Source organism: Trachymyrmex septentrionalis, unplaced genomic scaffold (genome assembly GCF_001594115.1).
Source record: "Trachymyrmex septentrionalis isolate Tsep2-gDNA-1 unplaced genomic scaffold, Tsep1.0 scaffold103, whole genome shotgun sequence".
NCBI lineage: Eukaryota > Metazoa > Arthropoda > Insecta > Hymenoptera > Formicidae > Trachymyrmex > Trachymyrmex septentrionalis.
Window position 1 is genome coordinate 394,314 of NW_017304155.1, and position 22,446 is coordinate 416,759.

The 22,446-nt window shown below is 33.2% G+C and overlaps 2 protein-coding genes across 2 annotated transcripts in view; one reads left to right on the forward strand and one right to left on the reverse strand.

The window, feature by feature from the left end:
* Nucleotides 1–13,400, reverse strand: part of LOC108757169 (afadin) — a 170,220-nt gene extending 156,820 nt beyond the window's left edge. Inside the window, exon 1 of the mRNA XM_018501596.1 lies at nt 13,148–13,400. The gene's annotated coding sequence lies outside the window, so the exon portion shown is untranslated. The remainder of the gene's footprint in view (nt 1–13,147) is intronic.
* Nucleotides 5,528–15,424, forward strand: LOC108757305 (putative uncharacterized protein FLJ37770). Its single transcript, XM_018501784.1, has 2 exons — nt 5,528–5,954; nt 15,343–15,424. Exons 1-2 carry the CDS (start codon nt 5,569–5,571, stop codon nt 15,365–15,367), a joined length of 411 nt encoding a protein of 136 aa, XP_018357286.1. The 5' UTR covers nt 5,528–5,568; the 3' UTR covers nt 15,368–15,424.
* The last annotated feature ends 7,022 nt before the right edge of the window (nt 15,425–22,446 follow it).

The following is a 22,446-nucleotide window of genomic DNA, read 5'->3' on the forward strand; positions in this document are numbered from 1 at the left end:
TTTGTTTGCCATAAGTCATAAATGAATTGCGTAGAACAAACCGAAATCGTCGCATCATTCTTCATCATGACAACACCAGCTGTCACACAGCACGTCAAACCGTTGATTTTTTATCCAGTAATAATGTCGAATTGATGACTCATTGTCCGTATTCACCTGATTTATTACCTAATGACTTCTTTTTGTTCCCAAACATTAAAAATAAGATGCGTGGTGAGCGATTTGAGTCGCCTGAAGCAGCTGTTGAAACATTTCGTACACTGATATCTGAGGTTACAGGTTAGAGTGGAAAAAATGCTTCGAAAATTGGTTCGAGCGTATGCAAAAATGTATCGATTTTATAGGCGAATACTTCGAAAAACAATAAAGCCATTTACCGAATTGTGTGTTTTTTTTTCATATTGTTTGCAGAAACTTTTCCAACAGTCTACGTATATTCAAATAAGCGTAACTCTGTGAAAAATGGTCGCATTTAAAAGTTTTTTTTTTTTCATTTTCAAGAGTAAAGTCTGTATTTTGCGAAGCTTTCAATGAATTTTTAATCTATTCTTATCCCTACCTGACATCTTTTAAAAAATAAAAACATGTTTTTTTTTGAGAAATTGATATAGTTTGACGCACTCCACGGGGAGAAGTAAATTTTTTTTATAATTGTTATGATAACAATCGTGAAATATGGACTTTTCTCTTACAAATTAAAAAAAAATTAAGCTTTGTACGATTTTTTTTTCGAAGAGATGGAATGTATCAAACTCATCTATGCATTTTATTCAATTACCGCCAACATTAGCATTACCCGATGTGCATTACGAGGAGGTAATGGTTGCTGCTTCAATTTTGCACGCGGGGAATGAAGGTACGTGAAGATATATTTGCTATTTAAAACTGTGTACTTCCGCTTCGTATTCGGATGAAAACGTGCACGCATAATGATGCAAACTCTAATTAAAGCTTAAAAATGTTACACTCACTGTGCGTTATTCGCAACCGAATCGTCAGTCCGAGCGAACGCGCACTCCCGAAATAAAAAGACACGTTGATTAAGAAGAGAATGAAGCACTTTATTAAAACTTTACTAAAAACTTGTACGAGCAAAGCGTCCGTAAACTGCGGCGAAATACCGAAACGATCGGAGCACATCCGAGCGAAATGACGTTTCAATCGCCAAATCTATCAAACTCGTTAAATAGCTGTGCTGCTGCTCGTCGCCCAGCGACGCGCTCTTCAGGTCTTCTTAATTCGATTCGCTCGGAAACAGTACGGCACGAGTGTCAGCACGGTGCGGGTATAACACTGCTCCCCCTCCCCCCTCCTTCCAGATTGTCGTCCCGACAATCACAATTTCGACGAGCTAGTGTTTCTTCTAAGCAATTTTCGAAGCTCCTGGACAATTTCCCGCTCTACTCTGTGTCACTGCACAAATTCTGTCCGCTCATTCCGTTTCACGCGAGTCTTCCGAACAGGATTCCTTTCTGACTTTCCTAAACGACCAGTCTCCCAGAATCAATTTCGAGCATCCTCTCAGTCTCGTTGGATTCCTCTTGACTCTTTTCTTGAGTCTTGTGCACTTCTTTCTTTTTACTTCGGATAAGGGTGGGGACTTTCTGCAGTATCTCCGTCTCCTGTTAAGGATTTCCTTAAGTCTCAGCATTTGCCCAACGTTCCGCGGAAAAACCGCAAATCAAAAATCGCGGGCGATCTTCTTTAAAAAAAAAGAAATAAAGAAATTTCCCATCATATTCGATGCAATACTGCTTCCAATTGCTGCGGATTTGTTGGCTATTCCTCTAATCTTCATAGTCTTCTTCTCATCATATCCCATACATGTTCAATGGGATTCAAATCCGCGCTCATTAGCGCATGAATGCGGTAGCATCTCGATGTTTTATTCTGATATAGCACAACAATGTTCGTCCACATATCGCCAAAATTGCAATGAATTTCCTCGAAGAAAGCAACTCTCACGAAAATTAGAGAAACCGCCAACAAATCTGCAGCAACTAAAGCAGCTTCACACAGCAATGGAAATCTATGGGATATATTGAAATCATTGCGGATATTAGTACGAAATATATCTCAATATCTCTAAGATATCATCAATTTATTATAATGGCTAAATCATGAATACACTTCCTGCATAAGATATATTCAGGAAATATCTTACTCTGAACAAAGTAAATGTGTACAATATATCTTAGAGATATTCTGAAACCATCTGAAACAGATAAGATATCTTCTAATTGTTTCTAAGATGTCTCTTATATAGAACTAATGAAATAGTAATTATTGTACATATAAGGGCATAATTATTGTACATATAAGGGCAAGAAAATTATCTTTCAGGTAGTTTATAATTAGGTTTTATACTTAAGATTGTCTCAAATTTGTCTTCAGATATCGTATAGATCGTTTTATTCCGCAAAAACACAATAATAATAGCATAATATGAATAATAAACAATAATTCCGATTGGAATCCATTCCGATTTTTCTTCCATGATAAATGGCCTGCTTGCGACCAATTGAATGCGATTGATTGGATCCAAGTAAAAACCAATCGTTCATTTGCTCGACGAGTAGGCTTACTTTCTCGGTTATTTTAACGTTCATAGCCGAATGCAAATTCAGGCACGGTTTATAATATCGCGATCAACGCCATCAGTCGGCAGTCTACTGTGACCAGTAGCTACACATCTAAGCATGAGTCATATGTGTCACATAGATGGCTCATGCTTAAATGAATAGCTACTGGTCGCGCTAGGTCGCCGACTGATGGCGTTGATCTCGATGTCATAAACCGTTCCTGAAATGGCATCAGGCATCCTTGCTTTTTGCGACTGCATCACGGATTGAATGTGATCTGAATATGATCTTTATATCTATTTACGCATTAATTGTATTTATTATCAACTTCGGAAATCTCCATATCTCATCATTAGTATAGGTAAGTGAATAAAATAAGTTATAACCTAAAGAGCCGCGATCCCATTTCACTTATTGCAAAATATCTTTTGTGCTGTGACATTTTAGACTTTCTAACTCAAAAATTCTTTTTTTTCAGTCTTCAAACGATAGATTAAAAAAAAATTAGTTAAAATCGATGCATCATAATCTAAGATACAAGCAAAAGAAAAAACGCTGGATTACAAATACCTGGATGTGGGTAAATAGGCCAGAGTTGTGTGTTCTGAGGATTAACATTCGATTAGATTTGATGTTTGTTGCATATAGCATTTAACTTGTGTGACTTTTATGTATAACAACCCGGACAACAAAAAGTATCTAAAATAATTTTGGTATGTGTTAGAATTTATTTATCGCTAGTGGAGGGGAGAGAGGGGCTAGCTTAACAGGAATCTAAAATCAAGTCATAAGACGTTCTTTGCGTCTAAAAAACAACTTAAAGACATCTTATGTCATAATTTTAGAATTTGTGTTGTTTGGAAAATAACAACATAAACTTTTGTGTTCGCTGTTCGTGCGGTATTCGTTCGCTAACATATATCTTATGTTTTAATAATAAATTAAGATGTGACTTTTACTAATAAAATATCTTATTTCAGAAAAAAATAAAAGTTTGAAATCAGTTTTTATTAAAAAATAAAGCACACCTTTAAAAATTGCATTGCAAAATAATATCATAATATCGTCTTAAATAACTTTTAATATAACGTGCCATATTTATCGTTTGGTAGATAATTTGTAACCATAATAATCAGATATAAAGGATAGTTATGACAAGTCTGTGATTACAGATAAAATGTAATATAATTTTCTGTTAACTTATCGAATAGATTTTGTTCATTTTGAGAAAAATATTTATTTTGTTAATTAGTTTTATAGTGGAAATGTAAGGGTGCGATTACATGTAGCGCGGTACGCGGTTTAAACTAACTAGGTAACTATAGGAACCATGCCGCTTGCTTCTTTTCCCTTCTATTATAAGCGGCACGGGCTAGTCACAAATTAACTTTAATATGAATTTTTAAATATATTAACTTATTTCTAAGCACATTTTTATCAATATTTTCGTTTTTTCAACGGATTTACTTAATAATTACATTTAAATCAATTAATTCTATTAAAAAATGCTTAGTAATGTGAATTTGTCACTAGCCCGTGCTGCTTACCGCGCTTCATGTAATAAGGAAAAGAAGCAAGCAGTACGGTTTGCGCCGGTTCCTATAGTTACCTAATTAGTATCTGTACCGCGTACCGCGCTACATATAATCGCACCCTAACAGGACATGTCCTAGTCGTACAAATTCCTAATCAGACATACAATCACAGACCTATGATATAAAGTAATTTATATAGAATCTAGATATAGCCAATCACATGCTACTACGATATATTTGGCTGACTACACAGTTGCAAGATGTTCAACTGAGATTTACTCAGCATAATTCAGTTAAAAATAATTAAAACAAAATATAATTTTTTTAGTAACATAAGTATGCAAGTAAAAAACCATTGCTATGTTATTCACAAATATGTACTTTCTTTATAGCGTAATATTTTTAATTAATATCTAACTTTATCTGTTTTTGTGGTGGTTCTTCATATATTTATATCATTTATGAAATGTATTTATATGTTATGATTTTTATTCTTTGTATTATTTTATTTTGCTTTGCTTTTCAAATCTATATTGTAAAATTAATGTCATGAACTTTATAGAATATATTTTCTTTTACGTAATTTTGTTGTATTATATTATTTTAGATACAGCAACTATAATAATGTCTATATTTACATCGATTAATTAATATACATATTAAAAATAACACAGGCCAACATGAATTTTGACATAGATAGTATGTAATCTCGAAAGTTTTTTTGGCATGCTAAAATTAAATCCCTAGCCCAAATTGCTCCATTCCGTCAGGTTTCCGAGATATTCTGACCTAAAAATGAGTATTTTTGAAATTTTAGGGAGTTCTTAAGGAGTGAATCTCGGAAATTAAACAGAAAATTTTTATGGTTACAAAAAAGAAATGGTTGTGACAAAGAGAAAATAAAGGATATTACTTATTACGTAGTAGACAATATCGTGGAGACTAAATTATCTGAGTTGTTAGCTGCAATTCTCACAAAAAATTTCAGTTCCAAAAACCGAAGAATAATAACATAAATAATGAAACGATTAAAGTGAATCTTTCTGCTGCTCAATTTAAACACATTTCATATGACATCTTTAAAGTAAATGACAAATAGTTCAAAAATCTTAGCAATGCTATTATACCATGGGAAGTCAAACCATTGTTACAATTGGGTGAGAATTTCTACTTGCCAACATTCAACATTAGAAACACCATGATTGAATTTGTAAAACACATTGAACATAATTTTGTCAGATTAAAATTAAACAATATATATCAAACATTAGGGAATTTAAACAAATATACGAGGGGTGTTCAAAAAGTAAGTTTCCCTAGTCTGCCGTTTTGCCCCAGCGCCATCTAGCGAGCTGGGACCGAACATAGTTTTAGTTTAGGATATACCGATAAGAGCGAAACTGGTCTTAGCTGCCGAAAAAATTTTTTTCATCAGTACCGGCTCGGAAACCATGGAGCTACCTGTGAAAAACGTGTCCACTTGTGAGTTGCGTGCAGTTATTCGCTTTTTAACTGCAAAAGGGCTTAATGGCAACGAAATTCACACTGAATTAGTGCATATTTATGGTGACAAATGCATGAGTGTGCAAATGGTGCGTCGGTGGCGTACATATTTTCTCGAGGGACGCGGAGAAGTTCATGATGAGCAGCGTGCAGGCAGGCCAAAAACCGCCATTACAGATGACGCAGTCGCAGCAGTCGAAAAAATCATTTTGGCGGATAGGCGCTTTACAATTGACAGAATTTTGGACTCAATGCCTCCTGAAATCGATATTTGTCGAACTTCAATCCACACAATCATAACAGATCATCTTCGTTACCGTAAAGTTTGTGCGAGGTGGGTCCCACGCCTGCTTTCAGATGATCACAAACAAAAAAGACTTCAGTCTGCAGGAAAATTTCTTGACATGCTTGAAGATGAAGGCGAAAATGTTTACTCACGCATTGTGACAGGGGATGAAACGTGGGTTCACCACACAAACCCTGAAATGAAGCGACAAAGTATGGTTTGGAAGAAATCAGAAGAGAGTGCTCCAAAAAAAGCAAAAATCCAGTATTCTGCTGGTAAGGTTATGGCCACAGTTTTTTGGGACAACGAAGGTGTTCTGTTGATTGATTTTCTTGAATCCGGTACCACGATAAATGCAGATCGTTACTGTGAAGTGCTAAATAAACTTAAAAGTGCCATTAAACGAAAGCGTCCTGGAAAATTATCGAGAAAAGTGTTGCTTTTTCACGACAATGCACGGCCTCATTCAGCAAAAAAAACACAAACCTTACTGGAAAAATTCAAATGGGAAATTTTTGATCACTCACCCTACTCTCCAGATCTCGCACCAAGTGACTTTTTTCTTTTTCCTAAGTTAAAGGAAAGTTTGGGTGGCCATCACTTCAATTCAAATGATGAAGTAAAAGACTTTGTTAAATTATTCTTTAAAAAACAGGGCACGGATTTTTATAAACAAGTTTTGTCAAAGCTTCAGAACAGATATAAAAAATGTATTCAAGTCCAAGGGGACTATGTAGAAAATTAGTTTATAAGTCAAACAATAAATACATATGTTACTTTAACCTAAAAATTGTGTTTTGCTTTTTTCCCGGAGCAGGGAAACTTACTTTTTGAACACCCCTCGTATATAATTAGGGAATTTAGGAACAGAATTTTTCTTTTAATCAAGGAGATAAAGCAAGCATGTGCTAATAAGACTAACGTAGAGAAGAGAATTTTTTCTTTAATTAAGAAACGAAAGCATTTGTTAAAAACAATCCACATATTATTTTTACAAGAGCGGATAAGGGTAATGTGGTGGTGGCACTTGACAAGACGGAATACGTATAAAAAATGGAAACTTTACTGTCTGATATTGAGACTTATAATTATTGACACATAATCCAGTTAATAAATTGTTAACACAACTTAAGACGTTATTAAAAGGATGGAAACAGCGCGGTTTTGTTTAGAATTCGGTTTATAACAAATTGAACGCTTCAAAAGACCCTGTTGAGCCTCTTGCATATGGGCTTCCGAAAATACACAAGATAAATTATCCACTTCGTATTATAATTTCTTCAGTGGGGATTATAGAGAGGATCTTTGGGCTATGGATTTGGTTTTGCATGCCAAAAATCTTCAAAATTACATACTATTTTAATAATATTTTTTGTCTATATGATCAATGTAAATTAAGCCATTTTTATTAAAAACATTCTCCCAAATATATCCCAACTAGATACTATAATTATCTCCAATATATCTTTATAACATACCTACGATAACATTCCAGATCTTACTATAAGCAACAATAATCACAGATATCTTAGGAATAACGTAACAATATATTTCGCTTAAACTTGAAATATCTTAGTCTTTCTTTCTGCGGACATTAGTATATCCTATTAATATATATCTGTCATGTACCCAGACGTCTACTAAATATCTGAGATATTATGATATTCCGATACGATATCTTAACGAGATTCTACACATTTGTTGCTATATGGAGCATTGCATCGAATATGATGGGAAATTCCTCAGTCCTTCAATTAAAGCTTGCATCAATATGGTTAAGTTTACAAGAGGTCATTCGAAGACGAGGCGGAAATACACAATTTTAAAGAGCAAATATACTCCCACATACCTCCATTCCTTCCACTCCCTCCCACACACATACACACACGCGCGCGAGCGCGCGCGCAAAATCGGACCAGCAACTTCCCTGTGATGCGCATTGGATAAACCTGCTAATGCTGGCGGTAATTGAATAAAATGCATGGTAAGTTTGATACACTGTATCTCTTAAAAAAAATCGTACAAACTTAATTTTTCTTAATTTTTCAGAGAAAAGTCCATACTTTACGATAGTTATCATGACATTTACAAAAAAAATTTACTCCATCCCGTAAAGTGCGTCAAACTATGTAAATTTCTTAAAAAAAAAACACGTCCTCATTTTATAAAAAATGCCAGATAGAGGTAAGGATAGATTCAAAATCCACTGAAAGCTTCGTAAAGCTTTACCTTTGAAAATGAAAAAAAAATCTTTTAAATGCGATCATTTTTGCGGAGTTACGCTTATTTGAATTTATGCAAAATTTTGATATAAATTTACCTATATAATAATTTTGTTGACGAGTGTATATATAATACTTTATAATATTTTAATAATATTTTAAAACTGTAATATAATTTTATTTAATGCATATTTTATATATTGTTTTATAAGTCCCTTTTTGTAAATTTACTTGAAATTGAAATTACATTTAAATATCTATAAAATATATAATATATATACAAAAATATACAATATACAGTATACATTCACCATTTTTGGGTTGATTATTTTATTCTATCCGAATGTTTTTTATGATTTTATATATGTAATTTTATATATATATATGTGTAATGTCATCATTTCTTTCTTTATCTTCTTCATAGAAGTAGGTTTTTTATATTTGAAAAATTCATTATAATATTTTTACAAAATTCATAATTAATTAATTCATATAATTAATTTTATTTAAATATGTAATTAAATAATGATAAATACAACGTAAACTAAATATTATGTAAAAAAAAATATTAAACCAATTTTATAAAAAAAAAATCTCAATAAAATCCAATAAAACCTCTAAAATATCCAGTGAGCTAAACTTTTTTAAAAAAGAGCCGAGTATTTTATAAATTTCAAACCCTGTAATCAATTTTTGATAATGAAATGCATGTAAATTCAGTTAAATAATACGACATCATTATTTAAATATTTAAAATATGTATATGTTTTTACATTTTTTACAACCGTATTATTTTTAGCAGCTTTTAATGCGCTGATCTAGTCTAAATGAAAGTAACAGAAATTCGCTATAAATGCAGTGACATAATATAATCAACTTTTGCGCATTTCAAAGGACATACGTAGTATATAAATTCACACAGAATTATACAAGCATTTAAGATCCAGCAAGACCGTTTAAGGCATTGATTTCTATAGTTTGTGTTATCACATACGATCCTATAATATATTGTATAATCAACTTTGACAATGAAGTAATGCGATATTTCTTTACACCTCTTTGATGATTTTGTCCTTGACATATGTTATAGAGGTGAGGGTCTGATCAACTTTTCTTATAAATTAATTGGCAATCTCATATAGCTTTTTGAAGCTCATGTTCTGTACACGTCTATCGATAGTTGTCGGTATTATTATGTAGCGACAGCCAATGAGAACCGGGCTTTTTTCTAGGATAATCTTTCCCATTAGCTATCATTAATTATCGACACTGACAACTGTCGGTAGACGTGTACAGAATATGGGCCCAGATATATTTACATAGAACTCGGATAAACTTTTACATTGAGAGATACTTCTTCGATGACTTTGACCTTGATATATGTTCAAAAAGTTTCAGATGATGGTGTTCGTTTAAAAATTATTAACAAATAAAGTTTAAAAAATGTTTTAAAAATGTCTTATTTCTGCTATATTTTAACGGGCATACAGTCGACTTTCCACGCAAAGCGAGTTCCTCTCTCTCTACCTCGGGGCATACGACCACAGCATATACAGTAGCGCAACTCTCTGTCGCCTTTGATGTTAGTATTGGTCAATGTCGAGTCAAAATGAAATGCATGAAATAAGTAAGTTACCTACCATTGCCACCTAAATTTCTTTCATTTTTCATCCTTTTTTTGCTCTGTCAAAACTCACTAGATTTATTCGCGTCGCATTCCAACGAATGCGTTGAAGTGAATAAGAGCTATTGTAAGAGCATGTTGGAACATGCGACGCAAATAAACCTACTATTGCAATAAAATAATCTAAACTTTATGAAAATTAATAAAAATATTAAATTAACTTAAAAATATATATTTATATAGAGAAATATTATGTAATTATAAATATACGCTATACAAATTTTATGAGAAAGCTGATATAAAAGGAAATTTATATACATATACGTATGTATACAGAAAAATAGGGAGTTCTGTTTAAAAAATTCAAAGTAACCTTGCCCTGATCTTGACGACGCCACCCAAAATCAAACCAATGGCACCATCTTATGTCCCTCTCAAAGTTCTAAAACTTTTGTCTGAAACTTTTCCTTAAAATGCACTGTTCAAGAGATATTTGAGGTGATCAAATTAAATTAAAATGGGACACCCTATATGTCCAAAAAATAAATTTAAAATACAATAAATAAAAAGAAATCTTTCTTGCTCGGTTTTCTTTGTTACTTCTGTTCACTTTATTACTTTTTCACAAGAATTAAATCAGTCTCTCGAGGTTTCTCATATAACATTTCACCAAATGAACAATACATAATACTTGCCTCCAAATTTTTACTCTAAACCATATAACATATGCTTTAAGACAAATGTTTAAATGGAACATTGAAACGCACTTTCTCATTTAAATAGAGAGAGAGAGAGAGAGAGAGAGAGAGAGAGAAAAGAAGAAAAGGAGATGAGACAACTTATTTCACGCATGCGCATTCCATTTTGGCCAATATAAAATTAGGAGAGTTGCGCTACTGATACGACTTTCCAAACTGGAAGCGACTTCAACCTCTCCACCCCTTCTGCCTAGGAGCGTATGACTTTCCACGCGAAATGAGGTTCACTCCCTCCCAGCCTGCCTAGGGACGTAAGGCTTTCTACGCAAAGTAAGGTCTTACCTCTTCCTTGTTTAGGGATAACTGACTTTCCACGCGAAGCAAGGTCCAATCCATCAACTTTCTCCGAGACAAGGAGGGAGATGGGCCTCGCTTCGGATTGAAAGTCGAACGCCCCTAAACAGGGGCGGGATGTGGGGTGAATCTCGTTTCGCATGGAAAATCATATGTTCCTAGACAGAGAGAGAGATGGGATGATGGACCTCTTTTCGGATAGAAAGTCGAACGCCTCGACAGGAAAGGTATAGGGTAGTTTTCAATATTGTATATGGTAGAAATAAGAAATTATTTTTTAAACTTTATTTGATAATAACTTTTGGACGAACAGTAACCGTCACTTAAAACCTTTTGAAGGTCTTATGTACACTATGGAAGGACTTATGTACACTATTCATCATATAGAGGTGTCATACACAGAAAATAATACAATTATGAAAATGAGTTTTATGTAAATATATCTCAAAAACTATATTAGACCGACAATTAATAGTAAAGATTTACGATATACCGGCCACCTCCAATTTTGATAAAAATACACTCATTCGACGCGTTTTTACATGAAATAAACGAATCTGGCAGACAAAAGCGTCGCTCTGTCCCACACGATATGAAGCGTTAAAGTTGGCAAGTATAGAAGTTAGGAAATCTGTCACAGAAGCGAAACGACCTCTATAATTGTAATGTTGCACATAGGTTTCGATTTTCCACGCAAAGCGAATCTTATTCCCGATTCTCCCTCTCCTCTTCCCTCTTCGCAGCAAAGGGGCGCACGACTTCTATAATTATACTGTTGCACATGGATTCCAAATAATTACAGAAAGTAAGACGCACGCACGCACGCACGCACGCACGCACACACATCAGTTGTTAATTTTAAATATAAAATACATACTTCGCAGTATTTCGGGTAAATTTCCTGTATATTCGTGAACTTTAATGCTTCATATCTTGGTTCGCGGGGCAGAGCGACGCTTTATTCCGCCAGATTCGTTCATTTCATGCAAAAACGCGTCAAATGAGTATGTATTTTTATCAAAATTTGAGATGGCCGGGACATTGTAAACCTTTACCCAATTATAGTGAATTAACAGGCTATTCCAGCCGCGCTGGATATTATTTGCGAAACTTTGTCAATATAATAATAATTTATTGATATTTATACATATGTATCGACTTTTTTAACTTGGTCATCTTCAGTGATCTTATTCTAATTAATTCTATATACCTAATGTGATTTATATCCGAGTCTTTCTTGAATATGTGTGTGTGTGTGTGTGTGTGTGTGTGTGTGTGTGTGTATGTGTGTGTGTGTGTGTAATAAATCCGAAGGAATCAATTGTCTTCAAATGTATACATTAATCAAACATATGTATTAATATCAATAAATTATTATTATATTGATAAAGTTTCGCAAATAATATCCAGTGCAGCTCGAATAATCTATTAATTCACTATTATCGAATTGATATTCGTAAGAGCCTTATTAATATTAGAGTTTACCCAACTAGTTTATAAGAAAAAGTTGTTTAGTACTCTTACTTCTATAACATATATCAAGATCAAGGTCATCAAAGAGGTATCCCCTAATGTAAAGAAATAGCAATAATGCATATAAATTCTGTTAAATAACATGACAATATAATTTTAGGAAATTTAATCGTTTATAATATTTGTATGCTTTTATATACTAGAAATTCTATTTTTAGGTCTAGCAGTTTTTAGTATGCACTAATCTACTGTAATACAAGAGATTGAATTTGCTACAAATTTCCCAATCTCCTACTAATTCATAGTAATTCATATAAAAATTGATAATTCATATAATTCGTAGTAATTTAATTAAACCGTTTATTTTCAGCACAATCTATAATTTTCCTATGTATGTATACGAGAAAAAAATTCCAAGTAGCTTTTTTTTTTCGAAATTTTTAAACAGCACTAAACTAAACAAAGTCGTATCGTAGCTCACGTCGCTTTGGTCATGCAATTGCAAGATAGATCTGTTTCCAAAATCTTAGCGATTTATGCAATTTAAGTTGCCGTAAAGTCAAACAATCCAATGGAAAATGGTCCTGCCAATGGAAAAATCTTAGACAACAGTCAGCGTGATATCGCTATCCGTGATCGCGCGATTAGAGGAAAATTCACACTATCATCGATATCGCGAAGCGGAACGATATCAACAGGTACGTTGATGCGTCGCGTAGCACCGTGTCGTATCACCGACACGTCGCGCCGCGCATCACGTTTAGGTAGGTATTGCGTCCACGACGAACACAAAGCGAGAACGCGATCATTGGCATTAATCGGCGTCGTCGCGTCTTGCCATGCGCGCATGGTGCATGTATTTATATTTACCTGTCGGATCTGAGAGACAAAGACACGGTTTCTCTGAGATTTCGCCTTGAAAATTCCACTACAACTGCTGGCACACCACTTTATATACCGGCGATCACAGCACTACTCGGTACCACACCTCACCCAATACGCGTCGAAAACTTTGCACGACTCCGTTGCCGCTTCTACGTCCGCTGGTCGTACTCCCGATCGAACTGTACTCGTCGATCCACTGTACCGAGTGTACGCTTGGCGTGCATATCCAGGCACATCCGATGCTAGAAGCAACTGAACTGTTCTTGAATACGGGCTGCAAACGAAACGAGACGCGAATACGAGTAAGATGGAACGCGTAAAATCCCAAATCTTCGTTCTGAAAATCCCAAACCTTCGTACTGAACGCGTCGTGATACTGGGAGCCACTGGGAGCTGGAAGGGAAAAATCGTGTCGTAGCACTCGTCACTCCTCGCTCGTCGCAGCATTCGCAACGCACACCATCGAAGTGACGTTTGTGTCGGACGTGATCGGACGTGCTCGCCGAACCTGGCCGAGCCATCGAGAGCGTCAATCGGCCGTTCAGGTACACCTAACTGGCTGGCTGACTAGTTAGCTGGCTGGCTCTCACAGATGGTACATATGTACTATCTACTACTATATAATGGAATTAGTCCGTATCCTCATACGAACAGCAGCGCTCTGACATCGAACGCTGATTGGTACAAAAAAAACAGGCAATAGGGATAAATTTTATCCTCACAACCGGCTTTTCACCAATTTGCGTTTGGTATCAAAAGCTGTTGCCCATATGAGGATCCGGCATTAGGACCGGTTGTTTCACCTTTTGGCAAATTTTTCCTGTTTGGTAAGTAGCAAGATCACCCAATCACATACGCGGATTACCCGATTTACCAGATTTAAATGCGCGGATTTCCAGATTTAAATAATGGCGCCCTTATTTGCAACTGACATGAATATAACATTTGACGATTCGATTTTACGTTTTCGAATTTTTGTATATTATTATTTAGTTTTTATTAGCTTTTAGTTTAATTTGTAATAGTTTTTATAGATATGATTATTTATTAATTTTTATTTGTTTTTTATGAAAGTTGTGTTAACATTTAGGAACAATTTTTATGATCGTGCCATATTTATGTGTGCAATACAACACCTTGGGGTTGATTGTATATCTTGAACAAGGAGTTATGGAAAAATTTTTCCATTAACTTCAAGAGTTAAAATTTTCACTTTTCACTTTCCATCCTAGGATAAAGTTTCATAATTGATACCCTGAATGAAGTGAAAATTACAAAAATGAGCAAATTTAATAGAATATTTATAATTTAATTAGTCAATATCTAATGAATTTGCTCACTTTTGAAATTTTCACTTCATTCCAAAATTCACAATTAGACTTCCTTGTCTAATTCCATCATGTATACATACTATGATGTTAAAAGACAAGGTGTATAAACATTGCGTATGCGTAATAGTCTATCGTCAATCGTCTCGATCAATAAGAGCTATCACACATAATGGGTGCATTCAGAACGACAATCGCTTACTAAACTCAATGAGCTCTTTCATCTGATTGGCATATTCCATTAGATCCGAAAATATAGACCAATCAGATAAAAGAGCTCAGTAAGCGATTGTCGTTCTGAATGCATCCAATGGCTGTGTTCAGCGGACTCAACAGTTGAGTGAGCGCTCGCTTGCTATTGATGTATCCTTCCAGATCTAAAATGCTAATTAGATAATCTAAAATATAGTGAACGCTCACTCAACTGTTGAGTTTACTTAGCGCAACCAATAACATGAACTGCTCTCCGCTTCAGAGTCACCACACAAAATAACATAAATTGCATAAGCATAGCATAAGATCGCTGCCAATAAAATCTTATGCAAATCAATATGGCGTCTTTATGTCGGATCATTGGTCTAGCGGTCTTGAAGCGGAGAGCAGACTTTTAATACATAACACGTAATTCATAAGAAAATGTACTAATTAAAGTTCTTCGTTTCTTTCCTTCCCATAAAATAAAGAACTCTGATTGAATGTCTTATGTCTTATGTGTTATGCGTTATGCATAAGAAATTCAACTAGTCTGAGTTCTTTATTTTATGGAAAGGAAAAAAACGAAAGACGTTGAGGTACATTTTCTTGTGTATTACGTGTTATGTGTTATGCAAGAGTTTATGCTTCCTGCTTAAGGGTATATCCACACAAATTTGTATAGCCGCATAAACGTATGCATAAAGAAAATTATCCAATCGCATTTCTTCTATAAAGACGCACGTAAAATGTGATTGGATAATTTTCTTTATGCATACGTTTATGCAAGTTTGTGTGGATACCCTAATTGGATCCAAATCACGGAATAATAAGAAGAAATTTGGTCGCGTCGCACGTTTCAATATGTTCAACACACTCCAATACATCGCGTCACCGGAACCAATATGGTGACTAGATATTCGAGTCGCATTAGAGCATACTCCATGGATCAATTAAGAGCACACGCCATTTGCCTCACCTCAGAAGATGATATGATTGGGGCATGTTATACATGCGTGAATGGTTGAAAACATACTGTATCGAAAAAAGTATTTTAGATTCATTTTGTATAAAACGCATTTAATAAGTGCGTTTTTTATATAAATATAAAAATATAATATAACAATATAATATAATATAATATTAATAAAATAAAATAATAAAATAAAATAAAATAAAAAATAAAATAATATTAAATACAATAAAATATAATATAATATTGTATAATATAAAAATGTAATATAACTTTTATATTTATTAAAAACGCATTTATTTTGAAAAAACGCTTTTCAAATAATCAAGATAACACAAAATACAAACAAGGCACATGTCCGACTGGTTCGAGTGGTCTCACGGATTAAGTTAGATGACATGCTCACTTGTTCTAAATCCGTTCATGTCACTGAACATTGGAGCACATGAATGCAACTACTACAATCGCCACCTTACTTGAGTGATCCAAGTGCTCTCTCTGGCAACATTAATTTGGCGTCATGCGACGCGAACAAACCTAAGGAGATCAAACTCAAGAGGCTGATTATGAAAAAAGTGGACTTGAAACATGGTATAATATGGAAAATCTGGCAGATGTGATTTTAATGCCATCACGCTTTGCGGAAAAAGTTGGAATTATATTGACTGTCACGTGGTCACAGGTCACACATATGATATGTATGTAATAGATGCCAGAGTTGATAAAAAACGTATTTTTTTTAAACAAAATATTCAGTTTTTTTTGTTTAAAACATGTTTTTAATGTTTTATATATATTTTAAACAGCTTTAGAAAAAAATCATGTTTAAAACAAAAAAAACATCTTTTAAATATATATTTATTATATTTTATTATAACACATTTTTACTTTCAAGTATTTTGAAACGTTTTTGAGATACATTTTAACATTTAGAATTATCTACTTCCCCATTTTTCTTAAATTTAACTTTTATCACATAAATATAAGTATATTTGAATGTGTTGTTTGCTATTTAATGTTTACATTTTATTTGACTGTACATATTTTAAGTTATGCAAATTTATACAATAGCATGGCATTTTGCTAATGTGGTCCTTTATGCGTATTGATTACTCACGGCTTTTTTTTTGAGATTTTTATTTCAAAATAATTATTCCTTGATTTACGTTACTATATATTTTTATAGGCTGCCGAGCTGCTTATATATAGGGTGTTTAAAAAATAATGATAAATTTTTCGCAGAATGGACTAAACTAAGAAGAAAAGTCCTCTACCATTTTGCAATTTTCGCAATAGTTAACAAGATATTAATTGATAAAAATTGTCGAAAATTGGTCTTCAATTATTTTTACTCAAATACTATTTAACTTTACAGAAAAATTGCAAAAGACAAAAATTGTTAATTTTCTTTTCATAGAGCTCTAAGAATTTTTTTAGAATTTTTTAATATCGTATTTTCTTATGTTGGTAAAAATGAGAAAATACAATACTAAAAAGTTGATAAAAAATTCTGAAAAAATTTGTAGAGTACTTTATTAATAATATCCTAAGTAATAAATATTTTGTAATTTTAAGTCCAGAATCGATTCAACAACATTTTAATGAATATAGTTGTCAAGTTTTAAACTTAAATATTTATTATTAACCAAGTAAACCAAGTTATCGTGTAAAATGTAATTGAATATTATCTTCTCCTCTACTAAATAGTATTAAAAACACATTTTTTTTAAATAACGTTTTAAACATTTGTTTTAAATTGTTTAAAAAAAACATATTTAATTTAATCTGATGTTTAAAACATGTTTTAAATATTTGTTTAAAAAAAGATTTTAAACAAAACAACTCTGGTAGATACATACGTGTGACCTGTGACCACGTGACAGTCAATACTTCCAACTTTTCCCACAAGGCGTGATGGCACTAAAATCACATCTACCAGATTTTTCACGGGTTTTCCTACACCATATTTCGAGCTCACTTTCAGATCTCAAGTTTGATCTCCTTCTTATTACTCCATGATCCAAATGTTCAAAAGCATCTGTGCTACATTAAAAGTTGATAATTATGTATAAAAGTTAATGATTGTGCATTAATCATCTATGTTTTGTCCATTGGCATCAAGCAATTGAGAAATAGCAGCACACGAAATTGCTCGTAATATTTTATACTAACACTTGTGTTATTTTTAGATAAAATAATTAAAATCAAAGAAATAATTCTTTTATTACATTTTTGCACATTTGCATTATTCCAAGTATTCTTACATTATTTTTATTTTATTTTGATGAGCTTGTATTATTTCAAGTATTTTTACATTATTTTTCCGCGTTTATGTCATTCCAAGTATTGTATTTTTACATTGGCTGCGTTCAGCGAACTCAACAGTTGAGAGAGCACTCATTATTATTATACTTTTATATCCAATCAGCATTTTAAATTTGAAAGAATACGTCAGTAGCAGTGAGCGCTCACTCAACTGTTGAGTTCACTGAACGCAAGCATTATTTTTCCAAACATTTTAGGAATATATATATGGCCATATGTGATTATTTCGTATTCAAATTGGGCAGGTGATGTGCGGGTGATTAGTTGATATTCGCTTATACACTATGCGTTATGCGAAAGTTTGTATTGCGGCCATAACGTTTCCGAACGCATCTTAATGAAAGGCCACAGCACAGACTTTTGCATAACGTATAATGCATAGTGCATAAAAAAATCAACTAATCAAAATTCTTCCTTTCCGTGAAATAAGAGGAAAAGAAGGTTTTTGATTAGTTGATTTACTTATGCACTATGCGTTATGCAAAAGTCAATGTTGCGGCTATTAAACTGGGAGCACAGACTCTTGTATAATACATAAAGTATAATGGCTTCTGCATATTGGACGCGGAAACGCTTGCCGCGCGACAAAATGAGACGCGGTAACCAATGAACACATTAGGAGCTGTAAGCTTATTGGCTATCGCATCACATTTTGCCGCGCGGCAAGCGTTTCCGCGTCCAGTGTGCAGAAGTCATAAGAAATTTAATCAATTAGAGTTCTTTATTTCTTGGAAAGAAAAAAAACGAAGAACTTTGATTGGTTTATTTTCTTATGCGTTATGTGTTATTTCATAATTTCATTATGTGTTATGCATTATTTAAGAATCTGTGCTCCCCGCTATGACCGCAACACAGTTTTTTGCATAACGCATAATGCATAGTGCATAAATAAACCAATCAAAGGCTGTTTTCCAGTTAGGACAAAGAACATTACACTGGCCTAGTTTCCACTGAGGGTTTAATCCGGATTAGAGAATGTAAGAACCAATCAACTACAGTCGAGCATTCTTTTGTCGTTCGACTCTAACAGGGGAATGCTCGACTGTAGTTGGTTGGTTCTTACATTCTGATCCGGATTAAACTCTCGGTGAAAACTAGGCCACTGTGTTCCACACACAGACTTCTATTATAATTAAATTGCTAACTCCCTGCTTTTCTTGTTGTTAGATAGTATGTATTACTTGTGACACAATGCATATTGTAAAACCGCGTATGTGCAGAACACCATATGTTTATATACTTTCATATACTCGAAGAAGTTATATATATACACACAGAATGAACAAAATTAAGCTTATTCAATGCATTTTTGCATGAAATGAAAAAATCTGAAATAGTGGTGCACTGGTTCGTAACAATTCGTAAAAATTAAAAGTTAGATCGCCATGACATCTCCTCATATACTTAAGAACCAATCACAGAGAGGCTGATAACGTGACCTATTGACATCTTTTTTCTATACATGACTTTTCTATACGGTTTTCTATTGCGCATTCATTGCGCGTAGGCAATACTTTTATATAAGGAAAAGTAGGGAATTAGCAGTCTAGTGTTATAATAGAAGTCTGGGGGTCGATTGTGGATTTTGAAAGGAGGTGAAAATTACAAAGGTGAGCAAAGGTTACTAGATATTGACTAATTAAATTATGAATACTCTAGTGAATTTGCTTATTTTTGTAATTTTTAACGCATTTAAGCCTATGCAGGATCACTAAATTGTCATAGTTTTTGCGTTTATCAGCATTTGTGGAGTTACATGACATTTTCCCAAAAAACTAGACTGGAAAATGTGTTATGCGTTAAGAGTACTCCGTCATATACTTCAATAGTGTTACTAATCCGTACAAATTAAAATCGTGTTGCCGAGGGATTTTGATTATCAACATTTTCCAGTCTAGTTTTTTGGGAAAATGTCATGTAACTCCATAAAAAAATAACCTACCTTTATTTCTTTCCTTTCCATGAAATAAAGGACTCTGATTGGTTCATTTTTTTTATGCTTCATGTTTTATGTGTTATACAAGAGTCTGTACTCCCCACTATAAGTTTGTCCATAAGTCCATGCCACAAATTTATGAACTTAGGGCTGTCGGAGACAAAATTTCTGTGACAATAACCTTAAAACTGGAATCAGACTACGCATTAAAGATTGAGATTAAAGATTGAAATTTCACCAATGAGGACAAAGAAGTTTTTGCTCCTTCTGTTCTGATTGGTCAAACTTCAATCTTTCAATCTTCAATCTCATTCTGCAATGCGTAGTCTGATTTCGGCCTAAAACGTGAACTTAAATCGATGAGCCAATCAGGATACTGCTATAATCTAACGAAAATAGAAATAGAAGTAAACTAATTTATAAGGCGAATTTTAATCGGTTGAAATTTGCCTTATTGTGAGGTTATAAATAAGTTTACTGTTATTTCCATTTCCGTTAGATTACGTAGACCTAAAGCAAATTAGCTCATTAGTTTAAGTTTACGTCTTATAGCTCCGGCATATCAGCGCGATGTTAGTTGCGCGCGATACGCGATATCCAATGACAATATACCTTTAGAATGAGTAAAGCTGTACACTCAAAATCTCAATTAAAATATACTCATTTGACGCGTTTTCAAAACGAAAGAAACATGCGATGGTCGGCCTCTTGTGAATTCACCACCTTATAATTATTTATTTTATAAATAAACATTTTAAAATATAGCAAAACTGAAAAAAGTGAGAAAAATCAAAGATTAGAATTGAATAGATTTGTATTCTATTGTATTTAATTACGATTACAATTAAATATACAGCATCTCTATGAGTTATACATAAAGTTGATGTTGAACAACATGTTATATATTATGAGAACATTTTATATAATGTACTTATGAACACTTCAAATAGCTTTCTTTTCTATTTTTATATTTCTCATTACTTTAGTCTTTCAGCAGTCCTAGTGGGAGAAACAAAACGCAGTCACAGTATATGTCGTAACGCAACTCTCTTGATTTTATGTTGGCCAAAATGGAGTGCGCATGCATGAAATAAGTAAGTTGCCCCGTCTCTTTTTCACCGTTTTTTTTATTGTTCTCTCTCTATTGAAATAAGCGTTTTAATGTTTTTACCACTTAAATTTGTCTTCCAAGTGTACATGGTTTAGAGTAGAAATTTAAAGGAAAGTATTGCGTGTATTGTCCATTTGATGAAATGTTATGTGAGAAATCTCGAGAGATTGATAATTTTTGTGAAAAAGTGATAAAGTGAAAAAGTAACATAGAAAATCGAGCAAAAAGGATTTCTTTTTATTTATTGTATTTTATATTAACTTATTTTTGGATATATGTATATAAATAATAAATATATGTATAAATTTCTTTTATATCAGCTTTCTCACAATATTTTCATAGATATATAATTACATAACATTTCTTTATATAAATATACATTTTTAAGTTAATTTAATATTTTTTCTAATTTTTCTATATTTTTTCTTTATTTTTATTAATTTTTATAAAGTTTAAATTATTTCATCGCAGTATTAGATTTATTCACGTCGCATGCTCTAATACGCTCTAATATGTTCCTACAATAGCACTTACTCATTTCAATGAATTCATTGAATTGCGATGCGAATAAATCTAGTGAGTTTTGCGAGGAATTTTGACAGAGTAAAAAAAAAGGATGAAAAGAAAAAGAAGTTTAGGTAGTAACCGTGGCAACGCTAGGTAACTTACCTATTTCACGCATGCATCACTATTTTGGCCAACACTAACATCAAAGTTGCCGACAGAGAGTTGCGCTATTGTGACGCAGCGTTGGTAATTTCCAATACTGCCAACTTTACTTTCTTTCCTAACACCAATCAAACTTATTTTCGAACGCTACCACACATACGTATTCTTACGAATTTTAACTTATTGGAGCCATATTCTTGGAAATCGACGCAGGCGCATTAAAAATTGAAGATTACATAAATTCAGTGTACTTATACTGTGCCCATACTATCTGACAACAGGAAAAGTTGAGAGTTAAGTCGGTTCTACATTAGTTGCAAGCTGATTGCAAGTTTGTTGCAACAGTCAATATTAAACGTTGATTTCAAAGTACAAGCTTCAGATCGACTGTCGCAACAAACTTACAATCGGCTTGTAGCTAATGTAGAACCGGCTTTAGCAGTCTAGTGTTATAATAGAAGTACAATATAAGTACATACAGTATGGACACTGAGCGTCAGCACTTTTGATATAGTGGGTCCCAAGTTACATGACTCACCGCTATATGAGTTGGAAAGGCGCTTATAAATTTGAAAGCTACAGTTTTTGTAAAGCTACAGAATGATTTTTCTAAAAAAAAAAAGACAATTCGGTCGTGTCACAAAAATTGTTTACAGCGAATATATTTTTAAATCAGAATTATATAATAATATAATATGTTAACAAACTTATTATATAAAAATAATATTTACATTAATAATAATAATAATA